At 43.4% G+C, this 18,960-nt stretch overlaps 1 protein-coding gene across 3 annotated transcripts in view; it reads left to right on the top strand.

The window, feature by feature from the left end:
- Window positions 1–1,279: 1,279 nt before the first annotated feature.
- The window catches only part of LOC116579086 (caspase recruitment domain-containing protein 8-like), a 24,830-nt gene continuing 7,149 nt past the window's right edge, over window positions 1,280–18,960 (top strand). Inside the window, exons 1-8 of one of the 3 annotated variants that reach the window (XM_032323971.1) lie at window positions 1,280–1,440; window positions 6,241–6,359; window positions 7,954–8,076; window positions 9,655–9,810; window positions 15,298–15,353; window positions 15,900–16,050; window positions 16,414–16,637; window positions 16,708–16,970. In XM_032323971.1, coding sequence (XP_032179862.1) covers window positions 6,316–6,359; window positions 7,954–8,076; window positions 9,655–9,810; window positions 15,298–15,353; window positions 15,900–16,050; window positions 16,414–16,637; window positions 16,708–16,970 — 1,017 coding nt within the window. In that variant the 5' untranslated portion in view covers window positions 1,280–1,440; window positions 6,241–6,315. Of the gene's footprint in view, window positions 1,441–1,822; window positions 1,853–5,423; window positions 5,714–6,240; window positions 6,360–7,953; window positions 8,077–9,654; window positions 9,811–15,297; window positions 15,354–15,899; window positions 16,051–16,413; window positions 16,638–16,707; window positions 16,971–18,960 lie in introns of those variants that run through there. The other 2 variants (XM_032323973.1, XM_032323972.1) reach the window with 2 other exon arrangements.

Genomic DNA, 18,960 nt, shown 5'->3' with positions numbered 1-18,960 from the left:
ATTCTCTGAATTTTAATTTTTGGTTTTTGTATTTTTCAGTTCTAGACTTTGGTTGCTCTATTTTCCATTTCTTCACTTACATTCTATTTTCACGTTTTCTATGTCATATATTCTCTTTTGCACATATCTTTCTATTATGCAAGTGTGTTAGCAGTTGCTTGTTAGAACAGTTTTAGAGCATTTCCTGTAACGTCTTTGTTAGGTAATGCCAACATCTGTGTCATCTCATTATCTGATGTCCATTGATTCTTAGTTTCTGTATAAGCGGAGACTTTTTTGGCTCATCCTCATATTTTGAATAAATTTGGTTTATGCTCTGGACATTTGAATGTGAGGTTACAAGACACTGGGTCTTGTTTATGTGCAATGAAGAATGTGGATTTTTTTCTAAATATTTCATTTTTAAGGAAGGTTCAAATGTTCCACTGACTGAGCCAGCCAGGTGCCCCTGGATTTTTTTTTTTAATCTTACAGTTTTCAAAGACTTTGCAGTTCTCTTAAGATCTACCATATGTATGTGTCTATGGATTGGACAGAAGTCTCCCAGCTCCTCAGTTTTCAAAGCTCTCAGGATCCTAAATAGGGCCAGATCTATGTATACCCAGGTTGAGCTCAAGCAGAGGAGTTCATATGACTATGAGTCTTCATTCCAGAGCTTCTCTCTTTTCATTATTGTTCTAGCAGGGGCAAGGGTAATTTATGACTTTTCTTTTCAAAGATTTTATTCATTTGAGAGACAGAGTGAGTGAGAGAGAGCATGAGTGGGGGGGCAGTGGGAGAGGGAGAAGCAGAACTGTAACACTGCATGGTCCCAGTGCGATCGATCAGTTAGGTCTCCTTGGGAGAACACAGGCAAAGGGTCCTAGCTCTACCAGAGGACCCGGACCTAAGGGCCTCTTGCAGAATGTGTTTGCCCCAACGTCTCCAGCTAATAAACTCCCTCCTGACATACTGGATGGTAATTAACTAAGTAGACCTCCTCAGAATAAACCTAGGTTGCTGGAGGAAACACAGGGTGGGGTGCTGACTCTCTCTCTCTCTGTTCCTCCTAATATATGTAGGAACTTCTCCCTCGTTTCCGGGTTAATGGCTATAATTGGAACCAAGTGTCTCTAGTTTTTCTCCCCCAGGATGGGGACTTTCGGGATTATTCCCCAACAGCTGCCCAAACTCCCTTTCTTTCAGGGAAATTCCCTGTCTTCTCTTGCCTGACATAGACTCCTGATTCCACTTTGGAGGAAAAACAAATGTACACCATTCTGCGTCTGCTCATCTGTCTGGGCTGACAGGTTTTAGGACTGGGAACTTTCTTTTTCTGCCTTCTGGCAGCACTCTGTGCCTTCTGCCTCCTCCCCCCTCCTCTTCCTGTTTCTGCACCATCCTGTGTGCCGCTGGCCTTCGGGACACCGTTCACTTCAGATTTCCCCACCAGTGTCTCAGGTAAAAATCGACAAAGAGAAACAAACTGATCGGCTTCTAAAAGAGAACTCAGGATGAACATAATTTGGTGTTTAAACTAATTTAAGTGTGCTGGTTTAATTAAACATGTCTTGAAACTTATCGGCATTATATGTGAAATTTTTATTCTACCAAGATTTACTGAAGGTCAGATGAGCTCATGATATCTGTTGCAGTTTTTTGTTTGTTTGTTTATTTTCTAAGGTTTATTTGTTTGACAGAGACAGAGAGCATGAGCAGGGGGAGCAGGAGGCAGAGGAAAAGACAGACTACCCACTGAGCAGGGAATCCCATGAGGGACTCAATCCCAGGACCTCAGCATCACGACCTGAGCCAAAGGTGGTCCCTTAACCGACTGAGCCACCAGGCATCCTAAAATGAATGGATTTTAAAGGTACACTAGTAGAAGATTGAAATTCTGCTTTCTCTCAGTTCAGAAGACTAAGTTTTCGTAAATTGTTGGTCTACTCTTGAAAATGGAAATGAATTTGTTTTTTTCTTTATCTGCCCAGGAAAACCAGTTTCTCTATTTTGTCTTTTCCGGTCTTTGATTACTTAAAACTTCTCAGTATTAAAGGAGCTAACTTTGCTCACAGCTATATGACCCTACATATTTGCCTTTGGAAACTTAGGTCATTTTGGTCAAATATGTAATTAAGTTTTGGGCTTTATAATGATCTGTAATTCTACTCAGGTATGTGCTTTATAGCTGAGTTTTTGTTTTTTTTTTTTAACAAACTTCCCCAAGGTTTAAATCATAAACAAAGTCTTTTTGACCAATTAGGCTTGTTTATTTGGTATCCGAAGTTACCTGGAAAACACCAGCAAACAAGTAATAAGCCTCGGGTTATGTTGTCTGGATAAATCTAGCTATTCTGGAGATGATATACAATTCCTAAAGTTGTAATAGGTTTTGGTAATTATGTCATCACTTAACACTGTAATTACTAAAATGTTTTATGTCCAGAGTGCCTGGGTGGCTCAGTTGGTTAATTGTCTGCCTCTGGCTCAGGTCATGATCCCAGGCTTATAGGATGGAGTCCTTCATGGGCTCCTTGCTCAGCTGGGAGCCTGCCTCTTCCTCCCTCTCTGCCCCTCCCCCATCATTGCTCTCTCTATCCCAAATACATAAACAAAATCTTTAAAAAAAAGTAACCTGAACAAGGATTAGTAACATGGGACTAAATGAACTAAGAAAAGGATTATAGTTTTGTGACTCTTGTTTAAAACATTGCCGGTTCTCTAATGTTTGGTCTTGTAGATTAAAAATACTTTCTCTTAAGAAAACTATGACTCCAGAAATGTAATAAAATATACGTTTGTAAACAAATTGAAAGAGTTTACTTTTCTATCAGAACCCTCTGAAATTCAAAAGGTCTCTCAATATTCTTTCTTCCATGGTAATTATAGTCATTTGCGAAAGTTCAATAAGATTCTGGTCTCCTGGGCTCTTGGGTGGCTCAGTCATTAAGCGTTTGCCTTCAGCCCAGGTCATGATCCCAGGGTCCTGGGATTGAGCCCTGCACTGGGCTCCTCGGTGAGAAGGAGCTTTTCCCTCTCCCACTCCATCTGCTTGTGTTCCTTCTCTCTCTGTTTCTCTCTCTCTCTGTCAAATAAATAAATAAAATCTTAAAAAAAAAAAAAACCTTTGTTATAATTGGACTTGTTTCGCAAACAAATTATTCTTGATTAGGCGATCTCTACAAATGAGGGTTATTATAGAGAGAAGTTATATTTCAATAATCCACCTTTGCGGATGTTCATTCTAGTTCTGATTGTCTTTAAAAGTTGCGTGTGGGGAGCCTGGGTGGCTCCGTGGGTTGAGCCTCTGCCTTCAGCTCGCGTCATGATCTCAGGTCCTAGGATCGAGCCCCGCATAGGGCTCTCTGCTCAGTGGGGAGCCTGCTTCCGCCTCTCTGCCTGCTGCTCTGCCTACTTGTGATCTCTGTCAAATAAATAAATAAAATCTTAATAAAAGTAGTGTGTGCCTAAGCTAGGCAACTTGATGTAAACTTCAGAGTAATGGACACGATAGCTTTGGCTGCCTCTTTGGTGGGTCTCCAGGACTTCTGGTAGGACTACCACATAAAATAAACAAAACGGCATGTTTACCCAGAAGGACTCGAAATGATTCTTCCCAGGTGCTAAATGCACTTAACTGAAAGTTACGTGAGGTCAGAGAGGGACTTCTCGAAAGCCAGACCACTGTTGATTATCTCCTATTACTCCACCATTTAGGATGTGAGGCGTTTCTTTGCATGTGTTGCTTCAGCATGGCGCTTAACTCTTGCAGGGGACATAACTCTTAATAGGGGACATTTGTGATCAGTTAAATAACATCAAGATATCACTGTTCTGTTCAATGGAATTGGTAACTGAGGCTCCTACCTAGGAGATGTGATCTCTTGAGCTTGACATTTCTTTTATGCTTATTCTTTTGCATGTGTGATATGTGGATCATCTGCTGTCTGTTATGACTCCCAGAACCCCAGAGCCATTCTGTGGGCCCCTAGACCAAACCCTGGATAGATTCCAACTGCATACAGCCCACTGCCCCATTTTGGCAGGAAGCAGCCAGAGCCCTCATCATCCTATCCCCTAAGGGCAGTTAAGGATTCTATTCTATTCTATTCTATTCCAAAGGAATGAGTGAAAAGGAAAGGGTTAAGGTATAGACAGGGAAGGTAGGCGATCCCTGGCTGGGCTCTGAAACTATTCTTGGCAGGCAGAGGTGCTAAGACAGAGTGAACAAGAGAGAACAGAATAGACCAGAACACCTGGCCCCCGGGGTGTTAGGGAAGTAATATTCTTTGGTTGCTACAGTGTGATCACGAAAAATGACTCAACCTCAAAAAAAAAAAGGAAGTCATTAAAGGTGTTGCCAATAGTCCTTGATCAAACCAAACGAACACAAGTATCTCAAGGTCATGAGCTGCCTTGTCAAGTTTTCAATAAAAGACCAGTCTTGACAGTGGTCAAGTGGTCCCACTATGTTGTTCCTCAGTGGAAACCCATTTGGGACCCCCTCACTCTAGAGAGCTTTTCCTGTCCTTTCTGGTCTCACCTTCACTTAAAAAACTTTCACTCCGTTCACCCTTTTATATCTGCAAGATTTATTCTTCAACTCCGGGAGACAACATCCCTGCAATCCTACATTACTATTGTAATGAACCTTGCCCTTAGATGACCATGGACTTAACGCATGTTGTGTGTGTTCTGACTGCTCCACTGTCCTGCCTCTCCCCATCTCTCTCCCTCCCCTTGAGCCTCCCTAGCCCCCGAGACACAACAATATTGAAATTGGGCTCATTAATATCCCGACAACGGCCTCTCAGTGTTCAAGTGAAAGGGAGTCTGAGAAACCAACTGAGGGTTTTATTTTTATTTTTTAATTAATTAATTTATTTATTTTTAAAGATTTTATTTATTTTATTTGACAGACAGAGATTACAAGTAGGCAGAGAGGCAGGCAGAGAGAGAGGGGAGGAAGCAGGCTCCCTGCTGAGCAGAGAGCCAGATGCAGGGGCTCGATTCCAGGACCCTGGGATCATGACCTGAGCCGAAGGCAGAGGCTTTAACCCACTGAGCCACCCAGGCGCCCCCCAACTGAGGGTTTTAGAGGGGAGGAGGGTGGGAGGGTGGGTGAGCCTGGTGGTGGGTATGAAGGGGGGCACGTATTGCTTGGAGCACTGGGTGTGGTGCATATCAATGAATCTTGAAACAATGAAAAAACAATACTGTCACAGTCAAGAGGAGCCCAAGAAGACAGGATGACCACGTGTAATGCGGTCTCCTGGATGGGATCTGGGGACAGGAATGGGATGTTAGGTTCAAAATTAAGGATATCTGAATAACCTATAAAGTGTTTAAAAAAAAAAAAAGGAAGTTAGAGTTACACGTCTCTCACTTTAAATCAAAAGCCGGAGATGATGATACTTACTGAGAAAAGAATGTTGAGAGTGGAGACAGGCCAAAAGATGGGCCTCTTGGCGCCAGTTGGCGAAGTTGTGAATGCCAGGGAAAGTTCTTGAAGCAAATGAAAAGTGCTAATCTGGGGAACACATGGACAATAAGAAAGGGAAACACCCTTATGGCTGATGTGGAGAAAGTTTAATGGTCTGGATGGAAGATCAAAGCAGCCCCAACATTCCCTTGAGCCAAAGCCTCATCCAGAGCAAGGCCCTGACTCTCCTCCATTCTCTGATGGCTGAGAGAGGTGTGGGGGCTGCAGAGGACAAGTCTGAAGCTAGCAGAGGTTGGTTCATGAGGTTTAAGGAACAAGGTCATCTCCATAGAGAAGTTAGAAGTTGCAAGGTGGTGTGTGCAAAATGAAACTGTTCTTCTTTTTTGTGTTTTTTTTCTCCAGTTTTTTGGTCCCACTGTGTTGTTGCAAAATTCTTCTATGGATTCCAGATGTCTTCCAGAGATGCTTTTGTTTGTGGATACCTGGGTATTTGTTGATTTTCACCAGGGGGACGGAGGCTGGGTCTCTTCTGCCGCCCTCTCGGTGATACCACGTCTCTGATCTGGGAGTTATTTCTGTATCTCTTGTATGTGCACATAGAAGGTTACATAGAAAATAAAATAAAATAACTTTTTAAAGTTCATAATCTTCTGTGGGTCTCTCTTGCAAGCGCCTAGCATTATGGAAACAAATCAACTGATGTATTTCTATTAAATGGACAATAGGCAATTTGGGCTATGGTGTGGAGATAGAACAGCTAATATTTATCTGCAAGTTCTTCCAACTTATCTGAATACAATAGTCTTTTATTTTCTTAGGATTAATAGAGACATAGCAGAGAGAGACCCACCGGCTGATCAACAGGAAAAGATACATTTAAGGAAGAGATCCAGATGTCCTCTGACAGATCCTGGAGATGCTGTCTGATATGGAGAAGGTATGTATCTATCCTTTGAGGGCTCTTGATGGCTTTGATTCCTCCGTATCTCATTGTTGTTCCATGAAATACGGAGTACTGTGGCCTTTTTTTTTTTTTTAAGAAAAGGCTCTGCTTGTATTTTTTAATAAGATTTTATTTATGACAGAGAGAGAGAGTACAAGACAGGCAGACGGGTAGAGGGAGACGGAGACGCAGACTCCCCATCAAGCAGGGAGCCTGATGTGGGGCTCAATTCCAGGACCGTGGGATCATGATCTGTGCCAAAGGTAGATGCTTAACCTACTGAGCCACCCAGGCATCCCTCTGCTTACGTTTTCACTTACTTGTTTTTTACTTATTCATGCATCTCATCAAACCAGAAGGGAAAAACCTGCCTGGGCACCCAGATGTATTACTTAGACTTCTTCTCTCCATCATGGGGTAATATGACCTTGACTCTGACCACACAACTTCATATCTGAGCACAAGCAAGTTTATGGATATTCCTTCAGCTCTTTCCCTGACACCATGGCCATGCTTTTGACCACCCCATGGCGACCAGGCAAGCCCACTAAGCTCCATCCATGAGTCCTTCTGCTCCTCCCCAACAACATGCTTTCAGAGTCTCATGTCTCATCTGTGACCAATTCATGCACATTTTTGCATTGTCTTAGAACTTGCAGTAAATGAATCGGACCAAAGATTCAGCTACTATTCCCACAGGCCAGGGAATAAGGAGGATCACTGGAGTGAGTTACTTTCTCTGGGAACACAATGTTTTCTAGCTTGGGTACTAAGTAATATTACCCTTCTATGATTACTCATCACGAGGATTTGGGTTATATCCTTATTTAAAAGTTGGAAAACGGATACTTAATCCAGAGAGTGAAGCCACAATTTTGTCCCGAGTGTAAGTTCTAAGAAATGGCTTTGCCAGCCTGTGGATTTTTTTTAAGATTTTATTTATTTATTTGACAGAGAGAGATCACAAATAGGCAGAGAGGCAGGCAGAGAGAGAGGGGGAAGCAGGCTCTAGATAGAGCAGGGGCTCTATTCCTGGACCCTGAGATCATGACCTGAGTCAAAGGCAGAGGCTTTAACCCACTGAGCCACCCAGGCCCCCCAGCCTGTGGATTCTTGTCTCTTTGGTCTCTGTAGTCACGACCAACTCACACTAAATATAGAGCTGTTAATATTCATCCAGTGTTGTGCAATTTTGTAAAAGTTCCTTCCTGTTTAGGACCAGTGAAGGATGGCATGAGAGTCAGGGACTTCTCACACCACCTACATTACTAGTATGTGGTATCGTTATACAAGTTATGTACGGGTCTGTAGCCAGTCTTCGCAGGTATTACATATAGATGTGATGGACTTAAAGGGCTGAGAGTCCGGTGAGGCATGCCCCCCGAGATGCCATCACTGTCTGCTGTGCCAGGACAGAGGAAGGGTTAACAGTGTGATGTAAGTGGATCCCGGGGCGAACATCAGAGAATGCCTCTCTGAAGATGGAACATCCAATTTGAGCTACTTCCTTTCCACCACAGCAAAGAGACCGTCCCATCACCAAGTTCCTTGCGCACAACCAAATTAAAACTCCCTTGTGTCTTCCCAGGCTGTGCAGGTGCTGCTGCTTTGGAAGCACAGAGGAGCCGTCCCCAGTGCCTAAGGACATGTCAGGAAATGTGAGGATGTTCAGGCACCGTTCTCGGGCCCAATATTTTCATTCAGGTTATAGGTAAGGGACACCATATTCAGTGGGGAAAAGTGAAAAACTTCGGATCTTGTCCCTCTGTCTCATAGAGATTCATGAAAAGCAAAGACATTTAGATTATTTGTGGAAAAATCAGTGTATTTCTTCCTTTTCATCATTATAACTTTTTTTTTGAGATAGTTTAAGACTCATGGGAAATAGCAAAAACAGTAAAAAACAGTAAGAACAGTATAATAGGAACAAAAAGTACACTCAGCTTCCCAAATGATAATATCTTTTATCACAATAGTCATTGTCAAAATCAGGAAATGTACATGATCCAGTACTATTCACTCAGATACAGGCTCTGTCTCAAGGTGATATTTGAGAGGCTGGAAAACGCTGCTGCTGAACACAAGAATTCCTCAGTCACTTCATCCATCCACCCCTTCTCAAAGATCCCCTTTATTTGGTTGAACCAATGCCAGATACTGCAGTGCCAGTCTCTAGTCAGCTGGCTGGAGCAGATGATTAAGGTCAAGGCCATCAATAGAATTCCTGCCATGAGAGGCATATTTCATAACTATTTGTGGTGTTTGGGTACTTGTGGTACCACAAACAGTATTTGGTCATTTGTGGTGTTTGGGCGCTTGAACGAGTGACTATCTGATTTTCAATTTTAATTAAAATTTAAGTTAGTTTTTAAAAAATATTTTATTTATTTGTGAGAGAAACGCACACACAAACAGGGGATGTGGCAGGCAGAGGGAGAAGCAGGCTTCGCACTGAGCAAGGAGGCGGATGGGGGCCTCAATCCCAGGCACTGAGATCATGACCAGAGCCAAATGTAGATGCTTAGCCAACTGAATCCCCCAGGTGTCCCAAAATTTAAGTTTAAATTGGCACATGTGACTACTGGCTATCATGTTAGCCAGTGCAGGTGCTGGCCCAAAGGGCACTCTCTGGCTCCTAACCCCAGTCTTGATCTCAGCAGCCAAAGGAGACCAGAGAACAGCTCTCAAGCATGAAGAAGAAATCACCTAGCTTAGGGCTTTCCAGTTCCATATCTGGATGAGGATCCCCAGTGGAAGAAGAAAACAAGCCTGATATCCATCGTTTCCTTCCCTGTTAGCATCCTCATGTGTCTCTCACCACATGGAGACTGGAGGTAGAAGAGGAGCATTAGTACTACGTGGGTCCTTACAACACATACATAATCTCACTGATGTCCTGGAATTTTAATCACAATAGAGTCCCATTCTCTTGGACACAGTGATGGATGAAGGCAGAATATAAACTAGAAATCTTCTCCTTACAATTCTCAACAAGGTCACTTAGATAAGTGGCCTATCATGAAACAAAACCTTACAAGTACTAGAATTTGAGAATTGACTGGGTTCTGCTTCCCCGGGATGGAGAGAGCGATGTGGAGCGGGACACAGAGACACAGCTGAATCAGTTATAAAGAGGGTGAGATGGAGTCATGGGGGCTTGAGAGAAGGTTTTCCTAAAGATAAAACATGGGGTCTAGGGCTTTTAATGACATAAAGTCATGCTGCAGAGATTGTCCTGTCACCAGACTGCCATGCTGTATTCATAACGTAAGTTCCTTCTGTTTTCCAGTGAATGTTATGATGAATCAACATACACTGGTTTTGAGACATGGGACAAGGACGTCCGGCTTTCTCTTTCCTCAGATTCTGAAGAAGTGATAGCAGGAGAGCCAACACCACGCGGGGCTGTTACTGAGTCTCTGTCTTGGGAGGGAGCTGTTTCCAAGTAAGGGGAATGATTTCGAAGTAAAGGGAATGATGGTGGTATTGGATTCCCTTCCTCGATATCACAGGGGCACAGAGAATCAGGGGATTTGGGCCATTGATACAGGAATCAGGGGAAGAATGAAAGAGCTTATCCAGTCTTACCAACAAACCCAGAAATTTCTGAAGGAGGACAACCCCCTCTTCCTTCAGGAGGGCGTCTTGAGAAGCTGCACACAGAAAGGCAGCAACTATTGCAAAGATCACTGTGTTGTTGGCTGAGCTGAGAATGAAGTCAAGGAACCAGCTCAGTGCCTGGGAAACTGCTGATGAGGAGGAAGGACGGGGCGGGGGAGGGGGTCATGAAGTGGTGTGCTGGAAAATGTTCAGGGGGAGGGGGGAGCCTTTATTCGTAGCATTTGCCAATTGCTGTGGGTGACTACTTACATCATGGTGGATTTCTAACTACCAACATGCTGTCCCTGAACAGGACATTGGAAATAGTTGTGCAGTAGCCCAACATTACAGAGTATTTGCACCACTGAGTGAAATAGATGGAAATAACTTCAAGAGAGCAGAGTATGGTAATGTCTTGCTGACTCAGTCAGTGGAGCACGCAACTTGTGATCTTGGGACCCTGAGTTCAAGCCCGACTTGGGTGTGGAGATTACAAAAAAATGAATAACTAGACTTAAAAACAAAAGAGCACAGAGTATAGTAAGAGATAGTAAAATAGTTAGAAAGTCCTAAGTTTTCAGCATTTATTACCTTTGCTTGTAATATAGGTCTATTTAAATGAAAATTTTATATAATTTTTAATAACCATGTTTAACAATCTACTCACAGAGTTCCTGGTAAATGTAACAGTCAGATCCCATGACATGGGATGGGCTGGCTCCCGCTCACCAGTGGCTCCCTCCTACCTCCTAAATCCCAGCCTCAGCCACCCACTGGAACCAAGGGTGCAAAAGCACTGTAAGAGAGCAGAAGGCAGGGCACCTGGGTGGCTCAGTGGGTTAAAGCCTCTGCCTTTGGCTCAGGTCATGATTCCAGGGTCTTGGGATCGAGCCCCACATCGGGCTCTCTACTCAGCAGGGAGTCTGCTTCCCCCCACCCCCCTCTGCCTGCCTCACTGCCAACTTGCGATCTCTGCCTGTCAAATAAATAAAGTCTTTAAAAAAGAGAGAGAGAGAGAGAACAGAAAGCAGTGTATTTCCTCTCAGTGTTTTCCATGGGGCTGACATAAACCATGGCTGATTTTGTAGCCTCAGACAAACCACAAGACTTAAGAGGGCAGGTCAAGGTTCTCTCCCATGACTTGCCCAAACCCTTTTGAGAAAAGAGCTACAAATTCTTTCTTTTTACTCCATTTCTCTGAATATGCATTTTTATTAGCCTTAGTCTATGTATAGTTTCTCTGTGAATCCCCTTCATGCTGAAATGAACAGATACATCAAGGAATTTATGAGGAATTCATGGATCAAGGATTATACGTATAGAGCAAGAAATCAAGAGAATCTAAGAAAACATCAGTGAAAATAGATGACATTTCATGATCCCATGGCATTGATCATGCAATAACTACTGTACCCCCAGAAATCAGTGCTTCTGTCCTCTATTTTTTTAATTTTTATTTTTTCAACATAACAGTATTCATTGTTTTTGCACCACACCCAGTGCTCCATGTAATCCGTGCCCTCTCCAATACCCACCACCTGGTTCCCCCAACCTCCCACCCCCCGCCCCTTCAAACCCCTCAGATTGTTTTTCAGAGTCCATAGTCTCTCATGGTTCACCTCCCCTTCCAATTTCCCTCAACCCCCTTCTCCTCTCCATCTTCCCTTGTCCTCCATACTATTTGTTGTGCTTCACAAATAAGTGAAACCATATGATAATTGACTCTCTCTGCTTGACTGATTTCACTCAGCATAATCTCTTCCAGTCCTGTCCATGTTGCTACAAAAGTTGGGTATTCATCCTTTCTGATGGAGGCATAATACTCCATAGTGTATATGGACCACATCTTCCTTATCCATTCGTCCGTTGAAGGGCATCTTGGTTCTTCCACAGTTTGGTGACCGTGGCCATAGCTGCTATAAACATTGGGGTACAGATGGCCCTTCTTTTCACTCTTCGATATCAGCCACAGCAACTTCTTTCAAGATATGTCTCCAAAGGCAAAGGAAACAAAAGCGAAGTTGAACTTTTGGGACTTCATCAGGATCAAAACCTTCTGCACAGCAAAGGAAACAGTCAACAAAACAAAGAGACAACCCACAGAATGGGAGAAGATATTTGCAAATGACAGTACAGACAAAAGGTTGATATCCAGGATCTATAAAGAACTCCTGAAACTCAACACACACAAAACAGACAATCATATAAAAAAAATGGGCAGAAGATATGAACAGACACTTCTCCAATGAAGACATACAAATGGCTATCAGACACATGAAAAAATGTTCATCATCACTAGCCATCAGGGAGATTCAAATTAAAACCACGTTGAGATACCACCTCACACCAGTTAGAATGGCCAAAATTATCAAGACAGGAAACAACATGTATTGGAGAGGATGTGGAGAAAGGGGAGCCCTCTTACACTGTTGGTGGGAATGCAAGTTGCAGTGTTGGTGGGAATGCAACACAGTGTGGAGATTCCTCAAGAAATTAAAAATAGAGCTTCCCTATGACCCTGCAATTGCACTACTGGGTATTTACCCCAAAGATACAGATGTAGTGAAAAGAAGGGCCATCTGTACCCCAATGTTTATAGCAGCAATGGTCATGGTCGCCAAACTGTGGAAAGAACCAAGATGCCCTTCAATGTCCTCTTTCATCACACCCCTTCTTAGGAGCTAGGACTCTTGCCCTGTGATTCCCCTGGTCTTGATTTGTTTCACCTTTACAACTCCCCAAGACAGAGATTGGATAGAGTTGGTTGTCCTCATCTAGAAAATACCACCTGCCTTACGGCAGATTTGTCCCAACCAGGTGCCAGCTTCATGAACCGCTAGCTCTCCCTATGGATCATGATTATCAACTTTGGCTACACATTAGAATTATTTGGGAAGTTTTAAAAGTAATGATGCTGAGGTCCCATCTCTAGTCCCCTGATTTCATTGGTCTGGGCAGCGACCCATGTATTGGGGCATGGTTAAAGCTTCCCAGGTACAGTTGAGTTTGGGAACCATTGCTATAGGGGCAATACTCTACCCATGAGTCAATTGCTAATTCAGTGTTTTTGTTCCAACAGCGATAGGATATCTGTCAGAGCCATTTATGTATGTATGTATGTATGTATGTATTTAATTTTAGATTTATTTCTTTTTACCAAATGGCCCCAAATGTTTATTTGACTAAATTCTATTTCATGCATGAGCACAATGACCTTCCCTGTTTATTAGACTCCGGCAGTTAAAAAACACAAACAAACAAAATAAATTTAAAAACGGGCATCCTCATCCAGAACAGTTCAAATGCCAAGGGTGAGGGTAGTTTAGTTTTAATGTAAGATAAATACATATTTTTTTAAAAGGCCTGTGTCTCTCTGGCCTTATCAACTCTCAGTTCTGATCACTAAATATAGACAAATTTTCCAAAAATCACTTCTTTGCTTCTCCAAGGTCTTCAATGTTGTCATTATCTATATCTGCAATTGCAGGGTCATAGGGGAGCTCTATTTTTAATTTCTTGAGGAATCTCCACACTATATCTGGCCACTTTTTCCTTCTCCTCCTCCTCTTCCTCTTCTCATCTTTTTCTTCTTTTTAAAGATTTTTATTTAGCTGAAAAAAAGAGATTTTTGTTTAGTTGAGAGAGAGAGAGAGCACAGAGGGAGAATGAGATGGAGAAGCAGGCTTCCCACAGAGCAGGGAGCTTGATGAGGGCTTGATCCCAGGACCCAGAAATCATAATCTGAGCCAAAAGCAGATGTGTAACTGACCCAGATGCCCCTATTTCATTTATTTATTTATTTATTTATTTATTTATTTATCTTTTTTTTTTAAAAGATTTTATTTATTTATTTGACAGAGAGAGATCACAAGTAGGCAGAGAGGCAGGCAGAGAGAGAGAGAAAGAGAGGGAAGCAGGCTCCCTGCTGAGCAGAGAGTCCAATGTGGGACTCGATCCCAGGACCCTGAGATCATGACCCGAGCAGAAGGCAATGGCTTAACCCACTGAGCCAACCAGGTGCCCTCATTTATTTATTTGAGAGAGAGAGAGAGAGAGCAGGACCAGGGTGAGGGACGGAGGGAGAGAATCTCAAACAGACTCCAAGCTGAGAGTGGAACCCAGCTCGGGGCTCCAGCTCACAACCCTGAGATCGTGACCTGAACCAACATTGAGTCAGATGCTCAACAGACTGAGCCACCCAAGCACCACTCTCTTTGCTTCTTTAAGATGAGTTTTGAAAGTCACAAGGCCATTGTGACTCCTGTTACAGCTTCTTCCTCGCTCTAGGAATTTGGGCGATCCTAAACTTTTGTGATACCTTCTTCTTTGTTTGTTTTGTTTGACTCCTTCCATATCTCTTCTGCCTTTTCTTCTCTTCCTCTTCCCCTCCTCTGCCTTGCCCCTCACTAAGTGCAGCTTCTTGTTTCTGTGAATTTTCTGCAGTAAGTTTTGCAAACTCTTTTGGAACATTCTTCTCTAAGTGCTGTCTGCATTTAGCAACTTCGGGCAAATACACTCAGTTCACGCTGTTGGTAGTGAACAGACTGCATGGTAAAGGATTCGGGGTGGGTAGCGTGCATCTAACTTGCTCTCAGGTATAGTCCCTCAGATCTCCTTGGCCATGATGCCCACCAGATTCAGAAATTCCAGCAGTCATCTCCCAAACCCAGATGGGAGCCCAGTTCCCTGATGCTTCTGCTTTTTGCACTACCACCAGCTGAAGTGACACACATCGAGTCAGGGCAACTTAAACAAGAAAAGTTAGGTGTGACCACTTTGGATGCTGGTTTAACAGGAGAAGACATAGAATGGCCAAGCCACATTTGATCTGAGAGATCCCCTTGGTTCTACTCTTCATATATCTGGTTAAGAAACCACTTTGTCCAAGTCATTTGTTTTTGAGAGTCTAATGGACTGTCCAGTAGAACTTTCTGTGATGATGGAAATGTTCTCTTCTGCATCAGCCAATATGGTAGCCATTTGCCACAGGCAGGTATTAAACACTTGAAAAGTGGATAGTACAGCTGAGGAGCTGGATTTTAACTTAATTTAGTTGAATTTAATTTAATTGAAAGTCTCAATGGCCCCTCCTGGCTAGTGGCCATTGTTTGGGAAAAAGAGCTTAGTTATTAATCACATCCCCTTCATCTCATTCAGTGAATTGATTTATTTGTTATTTTTAAAGATTTTATTTTTAAATAATCTTCCAACACCCAACATGGGACACAAACTCATGTCCTTAAGATCAAGAGTCACGTGCTCCACTGACTGAGCCGGTCAGGCACCCCTTGTGAACTGATTTCTAATCATTTCCTTATTTTTGACACTCAAGGGCCCCAGGCAGCAGTGGATCAGAAAACCAGGAATCTGCACAGTTACTAGAACCAGGTAATTGTCTAATATAGGGTGAAGCCAGAGCTGTGTAGTGGGCTGATGGAAATGTCCTGTGGTCTCCAGGTTGTGAGGGGAAAGGCTCTCCCAGCTGGATGACAGAAACACTCAGGGAGCCAGGGTATGGTCTGGGTGTCTCAGGTTGGATTGTGGGTAACACCAGGGTGAAGGGATGTGCCTTTGCCCCTTCAGCTTTTGTGCTTGTTCCTTTTATGGACTTGCATTTCCCCTGACAACATTAGGTATTAGCTGTGCCTTGGGACCATGTAGAAATTTAGTTGCTGTGGTTCCTGCCTGAGGCGAATATTGTCCCCCCACCAAAGCCATGCAGCCTGGTTACCTTTTTAAATTGGGGGGTGCAGTTTCAGTAGTAACCAAGAACATTCTTGTGCCTTTGTCTGGATTCAAAGAACAACGCCCCTTTTCTTCCCCCTCATACCTGATGTCTGGGTTCCCAACAGGACATGTGCAATTCACAGGACACCTTCAGATCATGCCTTTTCTAGCAATCCACATCTGACACATGCAATGTATATTTTTCAGAAGATACTTTCTTGGAAGAGGAGACACTAGTGCCCCTCCAGGCTCCTAAACTTTGTTCTGGGGTTGAACCAGCTTGTCATAATTATCGGTTTCTCGGACCTGAAGGGAAGGTGGATATGGAGTTGATTGATAAGAGTGCAAGCAAATACAGGTAAGAATTGAAGATGTTGATTGTTTCGAGAGAATTCTCATATAAAGGAAATACATGCTGTGTGATATTTACACGTATGCACCTACGTGATAGGGTACGTGATCTATCTCTTATGACATCGGAAATTTTGTCAATATTCTCTGTATTCTAGGCACTGAGTCAGTGTTTTCTACCTATGTAGAATACAGAGAAATTGGTGGCCAGAGAGCTTCATTAACTCCCCAGAGTTTTCAAATGTGGTGAAAGTCACAGATGGGTCTTGAACCCCTATCCACCCCAAACTTCACATTCCTCTGTACTTTTATTCTCTAAATCAAAGTCCTGGTCTTCTCCCAGCATGACTATTACTCTGGCTCCTTTCAGCATCCACTTCCCCATGGCTGGCTTCTATCTGTGGCCAGCGACACGCCTCGGATTCTTGGTAACAGCCGCGGTGACCGTGAGGATAGCGTTTGATTCTTGGAGTGTACACATGAAGTTACAGCAGGAGGAGCAGTGGATGGTGGCAGGCCCACTGTTTGATATCTCCGTGGAGCCCCAGGGGGCCATCGCTGAAATCCACCTCCCTCACATCATCTCCCTGCCAGGTAAGGAGGGGAGAGAGGGCCGTGGGGCTGGTGGGATCATTGTCTGATGGCCTTTGCGGTTGTCTTTCAGCAAATGAGGTCGATATGTCTTGGTTCCACGTTGCCCATTTTAAGGATGAAGGGATGATCCTAGAGGCGCCAGCCCGAGTGGAGCCTTTCTATGCCGTCCTGGAAAACCCCAGCTTCTCTCTGATGGGGATCCTGTTGAGATGCGCCAGTGGGACTGGTGTTTCGGTCCCCATCACTTCCACGGCACTGCTCTATTATCACTTTCACCCCAAAGATACTAAATTTCACCTGTACCTTATCCCCAGTGACGCCTTGCTAACGAAGGTAAGGCTGGCAGGTTTTGGAGAAGTGAGAGTTACATTTTCAGCTTATCACCTTAGACCTTCTGTCTCTGTATTAAATAGAAAATGTAAGACAATGGCTTTCATTGATAGAAGCATGACTCCCCCTCCATGTGGTCGATCGGCAGGTGCTGACTCTTGAGTCATAGGCAAGAATCTGCAATGGGAATTCAGTTCTACTAAAAATGGAGCTGCCTTTTCTGGCTTTTATGGAGAAGGATAAAGGGAGACAAGACTTACACAGACTGGCAGAGGGAGTCATGCAGAGATTTCATTGTAGATTTTGAAGTTAATAGTGCCCAATTTATATGCTACCCACCTGCCCCCCCACCCAGTACACATACACCCCTCCAGAGTCATCCTCCTCCTGTGCAGGGACATTCCCTCCAGCACATTCGTGAAAGACTCGGAGCCCCTCACCCTTTCCTCTGTTACTGCTGAAGCAGAGGCGCTGGTCATTGTCGCCACAGAGCTCATGATTTCTTCGATTAAGTACCTCTTCTCTCCCTTCAGCCTTGGTGGAGAGGTTGTTGGGGAAGATTTATTTGACTTTCTTAAAATTGGTGAATTCTCCTAGAGCTCAAGAAGAGACAGGTGCATGCCTGCTGGTCATTAGCTTTGCGAGTAACTGCAGGTATTTAAAATACAAGAGAAAATATTTTAGTCTGGATGCCAAAGATGACTGTTCCTGGGGTACACAGGAAAAGAAAACAGCAGAAAAAAACCAAAAAACAAAAAACAAAGAAAGTCATATGTGGCTCTTCCTTTTGTTCTGGAAACTCCCTGGTTCCCAGCCTGGCCCATGCTGCTCCTTCTTTCCTGGACCCCGAATCTCACACAATCACTTGCTCCTACTTTATTGATTCAGTAGAATCAATGAGGTGGAAATGACCTCACTTTCCTGTCACCAACTTGTATATCTAATTCTCTGCTGGACTTACTCCCCTTGGCTCCCTCCTGTGAGGACAAGGCTACCTTCTATTTGCATGAAGCCAGGGTTTGAGACATGTCCAGGATCCCTTTCTCTCTTGCCTTTCCCAGGAGGACACCACACCTGGACGGATCTTCTCTCATGTTCTTTGTCAGTCTCTCTTACCGTGGCGTCCCATTTCCTTCAGCCACCCCAGATGAAGGCTAGCTACCGTATTACAGAGATGCTTTCCTTCTCCTACAGTTTTCATTTTTCTCTTCTTCTTTTTAAAAACCTTTTCATTTATTTTATTTTATTTTTTATATTAACATACAATTTATTATTTCTTTCAAGGGTACAGGTCTGTGATTTATCAGTCTTATATATATAATACCCAGTACCCATTACAACACTTACTTTCCCCAATGACCATCACCCAATACCCCAATCTCCTACCTTTTCCTCCCCTCCAGCAACCCTCAGTTTGTTTGAGTCCCTTAGGGGGGCTCCTGGGTGACTCAGTGGGTTAAGCCTCTGCCTTTGGCTCAGGTCATAATCTCAGTGTTCTGGGATCGAGACCCATATTGGGCTTCTGCTCAGTGGGGAGTCTGCAACCTCCCACACCCACCACCCCTGCTCTCTCTGTCTGCCTCTCTGCCTGTTTGTGATCTCTGTCAAATAAATAAATACAATATATTTTTTAAAAGTCTCTAAGGGTTTGTCTCCCTCTCTGGTTTCATCTTGTTTCATCTTTTCCTCTCTTCCCCCATGATCTTATATGGTTTCTTAATTTCTACCTATCAGTGAGATAATATGATAGTCATCTTTCTCTGATTGACTTATTTCCCTTAGCATAATACCCTCTAATTCCATCCATGTTTTTGCAAATGACAAGATTTCATTTTTTGATGGCTAAGTAGCATTCGTGTGTGTGTGTGTGTGTATAAATATATATTTGGATATATATGTCCTTCATCTGTCAATGGACATCTGGGCTCTTTCCTTAGTTTAACTATTGTGGCCATTGCTGCTATAAACATTGGGGTGCATTTACCCCAAGATA

The sequence above is a fragment of the Mustela erminea genome, chromosome 19, assembly GCF_009829155.1.
Source record: "Mustela erminea isolate mMusErm1 chromosome 19, mMusErm1.Pri, whole genome shotgun sequence".
Classification (NCBI taxonomy): domain Eukaryota; kingdom Metazoa; phylum Chordata; class Mammalia; order Carnivora; family Mustelidae; genus Mustela; species Mustela erminea.
Note: the sequence above shows the minus strand (reverse complement) of the source record. Positions and strands in the feature narration are given on the sequence as shown.